Source organism: Fundulus heteroclitus, unplaced genomic scaffold (assembly GCF_011125445.2).
Source record: "Fundulus heteroclitus isolate FHET01 unplaced genomic scaffold, MU-UCD_Fhet_4.1 scaffold_566, whole genome shotgun sequence".
NCBI classification, from domain to species: domain Eukaryota; kingdom Metazoa; phylum Chordata; class Actinopteri; order Cyprinodontiformes; family Fundulidae; genus Fundulus; species Fundulus heteroclitus.
Window position 1 is genome coordinate 2,974 of NW_023396996.1, and position 11,135 is coordinate 14,108.

The 11,135-nt window shown below is 43.7% G+C and overlaps 1 protein-coding gene across 1 annotated transcript; it reads left to right on the forward strand.

The window, feature by feature from the left end:
• The first annotated feature begins 5,533 nt into the window (after positions 1-5,533).
• Positions 5,534-10,556, forward strand: LOC118561134. Its single transcript, XM_036133058.1, has 3 exons — positions 5,534-6,456; positions 6,634-6,789; positions 10,452-10,556. The coding sequence occupies exons 1-3, from the start codon at positions 5,593-5,595 to the stop codon at positions 10,554-10,556; spliced, it is 1,125 nt and encodes a 374-aa protein (XP_035988951.1). The 5' UTR covers positions 5,534-5,592.
• Positions 10,557-11,135: the final 579 nt, after the last annotated feature.

Consider the following 11,135-nt stretch of genomic DNA (forward strand, 5'->3'; position numbering starts at 1 on the left):
CACCAATGAGGGTTACATTTCCTGAATCCAGACAAAAAGACCTACATTTTGATGTATAATCTGTCTACGTAGAGTGAAAATTGAGCGAGTAGGCTGAAGTTGTTCCGACTCCATTCATTCCTATGGGGTTTTCTGGGGTGGTTTTTCACTAATTTCGTTGCCATGGTAACTGGAAATGGCGTGAAGTACAAATAGCACACTACACAGCATTGAGACGCACATTTTGATATATAGTTTGTGGGGGTAGACCATACGGTTCGGGCTCTGTTTGATTTTATGAGTCGTTACTTGTAAATTAGAAATGTCCCATGCTCCTGAATGCACCATAGCTTTCTGACGCTCGCAAACACATCACACTGGTCTGAAACGCAGCGCTGATTTAGAGGCACGTTTCTCTTAAGACAAAGCTTTGCCGTTTTTAGAACTCATGTCGGCTGGCACGATTATTGTTCTGTGTGAATGACAAGAGACCACAACAAATGCGCCTGCTAATGAGCCAACAGCCGACAGAAGAAGGTCTGCATTAGAAGCAGTATGGAAATTGGCAGTGCTCTCAACTCTCACGCATTGACCGTGTGACACACGCATTTCACTGACTTCACCACGCTCCACGCACACATAACATTTCACACGCAAACATGGAATTTCTCACGCATAAAATCACAAAGGCCGTCTGGCTGCGGACGACACACAACTCCGCCTTCTGCTGAGCTGTTTCGGCTTCTTTCACAGCCGTGGCCATCAGTAATTCCTGCTGCAGTTCGTGTTAACAGAGCAGCAGGAAGAGAGATCAGAGTTATGAATAATTTTAGTCTTAACAGTGGTGAAAGTAAGCCGGTAAGGTCCTGTACCGCGTACACCGGAAGGGGAGGGGGGGCGGGGGGGGAGAGCAGCTGCCAGATGACCGGTTCCTTCAGAACCAGTTAACTGGTTCTGAATGAACCGGCGTGCAGCCATAATTATGGCTGCACGCTAACAGTGGTGAAAGATCCAGCGTGCAGCCATATTATACACTGAAAAAAGTGGCAAACACTGTGTCATTCCTTCAAAGTGCATTTTAAACTGGTTGAATGAAAAATCATGGTTTCCGTTTTGAATTAGATTTTTCCAGTTTGTTTCAAAGCAAACGACACTCCCCCTGGATAAAATTAAATAAAACAAACTCTAAATAAATTGTATTTTCACTTCCAATTTAAAGTTTCTTTGTCACGTGACAGCGTGACGTCACATCAAACCGCATTTTCCGACTTTGCAGTCAGCCATTACTGCTCCCTCGCAGGAAGACGTCGACCGGCTGTCGTCCGCGGAGAAACTCTTAAAACACGGTAAGAATTAAAAAACTTTTGCGGTAATGTAGGGTTGCTATGCATATTATTAGTTTCAGGAAGGACAACTAAAATTATTTTAAATGTTGTCTGTGTTTTCTGCACTAATGCTAACCTAGCTAAACCGAGCTAAAGCAGGATTGCACTTGTTAGCTTGCAGGGAGCGATGCTTTCTTTGCTTTTTTTTGACAAGTGCTAAGTTAATGTGGTTAATAACATTGATCAGTCATGCCAATACTAAGCGCTTGTCCTCATTATTTAGTGGTGGTAAGACCCATTTAATCGTATAGCTTTAATACAGGGAGCGGGATTTTTTTTTTTTTTTTTTTTTTTTTTTTTATAAAGCTTGAGGCTAGGCGTCCCTGCATGTTTCTTCTGCAGTAGAGGTAATGGGAGAGGAACTCCGCGGTAAGAGTCCTAACATTTAGGGTAAGACGGACTGTGAATATGTGGGATAATGTTAGGGAGCTTGTCGTGTTACTATTATGATGCTGAGTTTCAATGTTCACCGTTATTTGAGTATTGCCGCCGCATGCCGTTCAGTTTCGGCAAACGCAACATGGCGCTAATTGCTGCATGCAAACTACACAACTCTTAAACGATTGGCTGGTTTTTTCAGTAAGAGCGTTCAGGGTTTAGGCTGTTTAAAATAAACCAGGTAAGGAGCACATGTTAGATTGTTTGGCTAAATGAAATATGGACAATATTATTTAATTTAATTTGTGTACCACCAATAGAGAGGATCTATAGGGAAAAAAAAGATGCATTTGAATTTAATTCTCTTTCCTGTCAGTACAGAATGTCTTGGTATTGTTTGTGTTCACATTCTTTATTTCTGTTTTACAGGTTGTTCCTGAAAAGATAGATAGTGGTAAGTCCCAAAATGAACAACTGTGGACATTTTCATGTATATTTAAGTGACAATTTTATTTTTTTAGACTTTTTACTTTTTTTAACCTATTGCAAACAAAATGAACCTTAATTTTAACAGACAGTAGCAGTAAAAACGAGAAAAGGGGTTTTAAATACTGTTAATTTTTTATTTTAAATGTGTGATGACTGCAGTTATTGTGGCAAAAAAAATAATAAATCACAGAACATTATTTTATTTTTATTTATTTTTTTAAATGACCTTCAGCTTTCAAATTACTTAGGAGAATCTGCAGATTTAGTTAGAGAGTTTGATCAAATTTAAAAGACTTACGTTTCAGTACAGCTTTTAAAATCTCTGAATTAATAAGAAGTTAGCAGCTCTTATGTGTTGTGTGTTTCTGTTCAATAAGTACATTGATAACTGCTTCAGTAGATGCAAATATGCATTTACCATGGTGCATTTTGTGAAATGTATTAAGTGGCAAGGTAAGGTGGATATTCTTTTCCTTCCCCAGTCTTCCAATGAATGTGGAAATGCAAATACTGTGGTGGCCTCTGTGTCACGAAGATCTGAGCTTCTTAAACATTATAAGCTTGAACAACATACTTATGGACGCCCACCAATTCTTATCCATGCATCCATTTAGACTGTCCATGTACCCTGCAAAAACTTGGAAGGCACTTTTGACCCACTGTCAAGATCTCATCAGCAATCCTCCCACAGACTGAACTAACCACATTTAAATGTCTTTTATGCAACTGTAATAAACATTCAACTTTAACAAGAATATTTTCAACATATAGCTCAGCATCTGAAAAATAGTGAAAAACAGTTTGATTGCGTGTTTGAAGGGTGTTCGTAGCAGAACAAATATTTATGGTTCCTTTCGAACTCACAGAAGCAGAAATCATAAGAATTGCTCGGTAAATGACTTGAAGCTTGGAATAATACAGAAACAGGGGTCAATTTTAGGTGTTTCCGTTTGAAAGTGATTGTTCTGATAGCGTCGGTCTTGATTCCCTGATTTAAGTGCAGCTGACCTAGATGATTTGAGTTTGGATTTAAATGACTTGACACATAATGTTGAGCTCAAAGTTGCCTCTCTCTTATTGAAGTTAGAACATATTTATCTTGTTCCTAGTGTTTGCTGTTGATGAACTATTGCAAGAGTTCGACTATTTACTTGGCACTGGCCTCTGTCCCCTCTTATCCATCAAACCATATCTAACCACTTACAGAATGGCAACTGTCAAGTAGATGAAACTGTTTCTGCAAGACTTAGCATCTACTATTTGCAAGTCTAATCCAGTCACAGCAACATTTAGTGGTTGTGGCCCACTTTCCACTGCTTACAAGCGAAAGGTGTACTACAAAAAACATTTTAAAAAAGTAGAACCTACAGAATTTGTGCTTGACTCCCATAACAAAAAATCTTTTCAATACATCTCTATACTTAAATCGTTACAGGAGATTCTAAGTTGTCAAACTTTTCTAGATCTATCAATCAATTTGAAATCCCCCCATAAAATTCAATCAGATAGAATACAGTATAGATGCTTTTATGATGGTAGTAATTATAAAGAAAATTTGGAGTTGTCAAAAGAGTGTGCAATTTCACTTATTTTGTATGTAGATGATTTTGAAATCTGTAATCCTCTTGGTACCTCCAGAAAAAAAAACACAAAATATGTGGGGTATATTGGGCATTGGGAAACCTACCTGCTAGTTGTCACTCATCATTAGGTAATATATATTTAGCTGCACTTATTCGTAGTGAGGATGTCAAGTCTTATGGTTTTGACAGTGTACTGAAGCCCTTAGTAGATGATCTGATAACATTACAACAGGGACTGTTTATTTCTAAGTTGGGGGAAAACTGTGAAAGGCTTTGTTCATTGTGTTGTAGCAGACAATCTCGGGGCCCATAGTATTGCAGGTTTTGAAATTATCCCTGTTGAGATTGCTCTTTGTCTTGGTGTTCTCATTTCTAAGAAATATTTTACATTAGCCAATTTGAATGAAGCAATAGCAACATTTCCATTTAAGTGGACTGATAAGACAAACCGCCCCCCATCTTGTGCCCCTCACCTACACTACAAAAAGAACAATTGGAGGAAATGCACACGAGAATTGGAGCCTGCTGAGATTTCTTCCTCTCTGATTGGAGCTAGAGTTCCTTCAAGTGAACCAGCGGTGGCAGGTCCTGTGTGATTTAAAAGACATAGTAGAACTTGTTGTTGCGCCTCTTCACACTGAGGACTCTATTGCTTATCTAGACTTCAAGATATCAGAACACAGGGCAGTATTCCAAGAAGTTTTCCCTCATGAAAGGATTCGGCCCAAAAGATCACTACTTGGAGCATTATCCCCTGTTGATCCGCCAGTTTGGCCCCCTTGTTGCACTTTGGACTATGAGATTTGAATCTAAACATAGCTTCTTTAAAAGAGTAATCCGTCATACAAACTGTTACAAAAATATATTGTATTCATTAGCCCAGAGACACCAGTTTCAGACTGCGTATAATCTGCACATGTCTGGATTTCATAAGCCATCTTTGGAGGTTTCTGATCTTTCAACACTTCCTCTTGATGTTCTGAATGAGGATATTGTCCTGGCAGTCAAGAGAAAAAAACACATATAGACACTGTAAACCTTGCAAAACATGTATCCTACAATGGTTATAACTACAGGACTGGAATGGTGGTGGCCCATGGGTCGCTGGCTGGACTTCCAGAGTTTTGTGAAATTGTTCACATGATTGTGCTACAAGAGACACTATTTTTATTGTCAAAAAACTGGATGCCTGGTATCTGGAGCATTATCGAGCCTACGACTTGTCGTACCTGCTACAAAAGAGCTACAGCTTGTTGGGGTGCAAGAACTGACAGATCCCTACCCTCTGGCTTACTACATAGTTGGCGGACGGCGCATCATCTCTTTGAAGAGATACATACATCTATAGGTTTTATATGAATGGGTGTAGGTTTTCTCAATTATCAGATTTTTCTTTAGCTTCCTTTGTTTCTTTTCTCCATTTAATTTTCATTAAAATATTCACCCATTTTGCAAAGAATGTCCCCTTTTCTTCTAATTGCCATATCGTTTTGAAGGTAACATTAGGCCTTAACAGTTTGATTTTTCCCTCCCTCTTACTTGCTTTAGTGAACTGCCTTATATTTTCACCATAATTCTGTATGTTATGGACAATTTTGTACCACAACTAATACTGTGTATTAATTCTTGTCTTTTCTAGATCCCTTTGGATAAGCTGACATGGCAGAGAAAAGGCCAGCTAAGTTGCGAGTGATTTAAATCCTGATGACACCAGGAAGCTAATTCTGCCTGGTGGAATTCCAGAGACTGTGGAAGAGCTTTTAAACCAAGTGAGGAAGATGTGTGGAGTAAATGGCAAGTTTAGACTACAGTACCAAGATAGAGACTTTAGTGATGCACTAGTGAACTTGACATCTACTAGTGAACTTGAAAATGTGGCAACTATCAAGGTCATCCCAGTAACTGATGATAGCCAAGCCATCCCTGGATGTAATGATGTAGAGTCTACTCAGACAGATGACACAGAGCTCCTGTCCTCACCTTCCAGCTCTGTCTCTACAAGAACCCAGATGTGGCCAAGAGAGTTTCCAATGCCAACGTTCTCCTATGACACTGAACTGCAGTTAGAAAAGGCAAATGCAGTGTATCGGTCAAACAAGAGACCACTCACAGCAAGTCCTAAAACAATAACAGATATTCTAAAAAAGGTAGCTGAAGAGATTTACAAGTATAAACCCTACCCAACAGATGCTGACTTCAGTGCTGTAGCCGAAGCACTAATCAAGAAGCATCCATGCCTCTATGAACCTGGTTCGTACAATGGTTGCTATGGATGGAAATGTCGGCTGAAGACAAAGATGGGCAACTACCGAACTCAGCTAAAGGGCATTGGATGTGCTGAATTACTTGCAAATTCACTGAAGTACAAAGGTGCGGAGGATGCATTGCCAGCAAAAAACGTGAAGAGACCACGGAGAGGAGAAGCCAACCACATTCCTGACATTCCAACTGGAGAGACTCAAGATATTTTGGAAGCTGAGAGAGTGACACTTCTGAGCGAAGCAAAGAAGCGAAACAATCGTGCATTGATCAAGAATAAAATGGACAAGACTTTTTCTCTGCGAAGACAGGAAATTGTGACAAAGGAACTAGGAGTGGAACAGGTGAAAGAAAGATGGCCTGCATTGTTCTCAGTGGACGAGGTAAGTATTTTTTTTCCAGTAATGGCAATAGTTCAGGAGTGGCCTATAAATCATGTATCAACTGAGCCAAAGCAATTCAGAATGCATGTTTAGGTCTTGTCATAGAAAGATGAGACACACCACACAGTTTTGATGTGAAATATAATAACATTTGCTTGTGATATTGTTTTTATGCAGATCAATGCTGAATTTATGAGGATTACTACTGTTCCACTTCAACCACGATTCCTGGCCTCTTTGGACAAGCACCATGGTAAGCTGATGGAGATCATCAGGAACAAGGGAGGAGCTATCAGAGAGAAGACACGCGATGTATTGAAGGTTCTTGATCAGGTATGTATTTGCTTAGTGTTGCAAAACTAGCGTATCAGAAAAAATTGTAAATAAAAGCAATAATTTTCATGTGTCACTATCAGAACACTGGATTGTGAAATTAGATCGTTTTGGAAGAAGTAGAATGTTTCTCATCTGATTTTGACAGGCTATTCACCGGTTTGGCAGCAATTACTGCAGATCTAAGTTCTCATTTAGACATGTACATGTTTGCATCTTTAGTCAAGTTGTATGGTTTGTGTTTTGCACTCTCACCTAGAGCCTAGATGTGAGCCTAAAGAGAGAGTGTCTGCTGAAGTGCCTCATCTTGTACCTTGGGGAAGATGTACAAAAACTGATCAAGGAGTTTCTGGTACGATATTTTGCTGTTAATCACTTAAACTTCAGAAAAGTTCATTTACATGAGCTCAGTTCCCAATAAATTACTTAGGTTAATTTATGATAAATTCATATACAATTGCTGATCCCATTTAAAATGTCTGCAGGGTTTCCCACCAAAAACTGAGTAGTCCTGTGCAAATGTTGCTCTTTCAGGGTGCACATGCTACTGTTGAGCGGAAGGGGGTGAGCGTAGTCACTACAGCCGCAGCACAGATGTACTGTGCGGTGCGCTGCTAACAGCTTTTGTGAAGCCCCAGGCTTTGTAAATCACAGGTTACCTTTGCATACACATTTATCTGGCGCTTAACTTTCACTTGGTTTTGGTCCCCCGAGCGACCCAGTACTTTGCTCTGCTTAGTCGGGATTGTTGAGGGGGAGAGGCCATGGGCCAGAATCTGTATGGTGACTTTTCGTCTGAAATGTCAGACGGCAACTTTCTTCCACCGGGATAAGTTGCTACACATAGCAGTGATCTCAAAACACCAATGTTCCCACGTTTTCACTTGCACATTAATAAGTTATAGCCGATAAAAAAATCTAAACTGTGGCGCTCCGGTCAAAGAGGTCATGTGATTCGATTTTTGCTGCTCAGCCAATCAGATCGCTGTATTGTCAGCTGAGCGAGTTCAACAGTTCATCATGGCTACGCCTGTAAACGGTTGTAAACATTTGTTTCCAGACAAAGAAAGCCCAATAATAGCATTTTCACAGTAAATTGGGCAAAAGTCTGGGCTATTTCTGCCCTGCGATAGACTGGCAACCTGTCCAGGGTGTACCCCGCCTCTCGCCCATTGACAGCTGGAGATAGACACCAGCACCCCCCAAGATCCCAGCAGGGACAATCGTGTTAGAAAATGAATGATGGATGGACTGGGCTATTTCTTTCTTCTTGCCATAAAGATCTTTGTCAACTAGAGCCAGAAAATGCTATTATTGGGCTTTCTTCGTCTGGAAAAAAAACGCATACAACCCTTTACGGGCGCAGCCATGATGAAATGGTTGAACGCACTTAGCTGACAATACAGCGATCTGATTGGCTGAGCAGCAAAGATCGAATCACATGACCTCTTGGACCGGAGCGCAACAGTTTAGATTTATCAGCTTTAACTTATTAATGTGCAAGTGAAAACGTGGGAACATTGGTGTTTTGAGATCACTGCTATGTGTAGCAACTGATCCAAGTGCAAGAAAGTTGCCCCCTGACAGTTCATACGAAATGTCTTAAGGAGACGTCCTACAGATTCTGGCCCACGGACTAGGAGGGGTTGCGTGCAGAGAGAAAAACGTTGGTTACGTACCGTAACCCAAGATTCTATGAATATAGGCGTAGCCCTTTAAGGCCGTCGCTAGTGGGTTTATCCCTTCGCGCGCGCGCGAGCACTGAAAACTTTAGTCCACGCCCACCTGCTGTGTGGGCCCCACTCCGGTCAGTATAAATAACGGTCAGACCGGACAATCGGCTCCCAAATAGCTATTTTTCTTCAGCCATTCAGGAACCAGTGAGGCCCAGAACTTAAAGGGCTACGCCTATATTCATAGAATCTTGGGTTACGGTACGTAACCAACGTTCTATTTCATATAGGCTCCGCCCTTTAAGGCCGTCGCTAGTGGGTTTAAAGGCGAAGCAGGATGTGGTCCATGCCTCACTGGGTCCAACCGAACCACAAGCCTAAACCACATGTTCTCACAAGGAACTTCACCTCAGCCTCCAGTGTGCGTAATTACGCACTCAGAAGCGCAATGCGCAGCTGAACCACCGAGAGGAGGAACCTCTCTGTTCAGGACGGAGGCTGAATGACAGACCAGAGTCTGTGAACAGTGATAACGAAGGTTATGAACTGTAACATTAACGCTGCGTAGAACTAGCCAAAGGCTCGCAGAGATAACACTCTTCAGTCATTAAGATGTCATCCTCTCTGTAGTGGTGCACACCACAGCGCAGAGGTCTGGGCAGAGGTTGAAACCAAACCTGCTGCCAATGACGAAGAGGACAAGTTACAAACTGTAACCGTCTAACAATGAACGGAGCAGGCGAACAACCCCTGAGAGGGGCAGGAAACAATTAGCAGCTGAACCATAATGCTGCAACATAAACATGCCTGCTCGTTTTTGTCTTCATCATCTCTGGTAACAGAGAGAGAAGATCAACAGCAAACAGCAGAGGTCGCCAAATGGGACTGGAGAATAAACCTTTCCCACTGCAGGTGGGAGGAGGTTGTCCAGATGAGCGTAATGATCATTCTGTCAGAACTCTGAGAACAGAATGAGTCATGGAGAAAGCTGAGACATCGCGCAGGTAAAACCTGATAAATGAGCACGGAGATGACCAGGAAGCTGCCGTGCAGATGTCTTCCACTGTCATTCCTCCATGCAGTGCTGTGGAGGAGGAGATCCCTCTGGTGGAGTGAGCTCTGAGCTTCTCTGGAGGCTCCAACCCAGAGGAAACATAAGCCTGAGAAATAGCCTCACACAGCCAGTGTGAGAGGCGCTGCGCAGATAAAGGCTGTCCTGCAGAATTGTCTCTGTAATGCACAAACAGGCGCTCTGTGCGGCGCAGTGCAGCCGTGCGCGCCACGTAACACGAGAGCGCGCGCACGGGACAGAGGAGATGGCGCAGTGACTTCCTCCTCAGAGCTGTGAGGAGGAGGATAGAAGCCATTCAAAGTTATCACCCTCGATCTGAAAGAGCTTGTGATGCTCTTGGGTGTGAACGCAGGATTAGGACGCAGCACCGCTGAGCTGCCGTCCCCCTGTACGCTGAGACAGGAAGGAGCAACAGAGAGGGCGGACAGATCGCTCACTCTCTTTGCAGACGTCAGCGCTAACAGCAGAGCTGTTTTCAATGACAGCAGTTTCATTGGAGCCTGATCTAAAGGCTCAAAAGGTGCTTTAAACCAAAGCGCGAAAAACCAGCGCTAAATCCCACTGAGGAACCAGTGGACGTGACACGGGTCTGTGTCTGCGTACACCTCTCAGGAAGCGCTTAGTCAGAGGATGGTTAAAGACAGTTCTGTCACCAAAACCTTCATGACAAGAGGAAATAGCCGCAGTATAAGTCTTAATTGTGCTGAGTGCTAAATTCCTGTCCATGAGCAGCTGGAGAAACGTCAATATGCAGGCTAGAGGACATGAAATGGGATCCACGCCTTTCTCCGCACACCAGCGCTCAAAAGCTTTCCATTTTGACGCATATAGCGCTGTTGTAGAGGCGGCCCGTGCGCCCTGAATGGTGCGCACGACATCTTGTGGAAGACCGAGCCTCTCTAAGCGCTCCCGTTCAGCGGCCAGGCCCAGAGACGCTGGCCTATTTCCGGGTAGCTCCTGATCGCTCCTCCTGCCTGGAGGAGCGCATCCTCCCTCCACGGCAGCTGCCACGGGCGGCCTGACAGCAACTGCTGCAGGTTGGGGAACCACGGAGCTCCTGTGCGCTCGGGGGCTATGAGAATCACCCGATGCTGTTCGCCGCGAACCCGGTCCAGGAGCCGCGGTATCAGCGGAACCGGAGGGAAGGCGTAAAGGAGCGTCTGTGGCCACGGATGAGCGAAGGCGTCCACTCCTAGAGGAGGATCCTTCTTCGGGCTCAGGGAGAACCACACTGTGCGTTCTCTCGTGTGGAGAACAGGTCCACTGCTGGCCTGCCGAACCTGCTCCAGATCTGAGAGATCAGGTCGTGGTGGAGGGTCCAGTCTCCGTGACGAGGACCCCCTCTGGACATGATGTCCGCTCCTCTGTTCAGGACACCGGGGATGTAAACTGCTCTGATGGAGAGCAGGTTGGTGCGTGCCCAGCACAGCAGCCGTCTGGCCACGTTCAGCAGCTGAGCTGAGCGCACGCCGCCTTGCCGGTTTATGTACGCCGCTGCGACTCTGTTGTCGGTGTGGATCAGAACATGCTGATCCCGCAGCAGGGGAGCGAAATGCTGAGTCACCTTCAGCACCGTGAGGAGCTCCAGCACGTTTATGTGG

What these genes read in the sequence shown, in the direction of transcription:
- LOC118561134 (XM_036133058.1), top strand. Translation starts at nt 5,593, where the DNA reads ATGTGTGGAGTAAATGGCAAGTTTAGACTACAGTACCAAGATAGAGAC. An exon ending in CATTGTTCTCAGTGGACGAG is followed by an intron (nt 6,457 to 6,633) that starts GTAAGTATTTTT and finishes GTTTTTATGCAG; the next exon opens with ATCAATGCTGAATTTATGAG. An exon ending in TATTGAAGGTTCTTGATCAG is followed by an intron (nt 6,790 to 10,451) that starts GTATGTATTTGC and finishes GCTCCCGTTCAG; the next exon opens with CGGCCAGGCCCAGAGACGCT.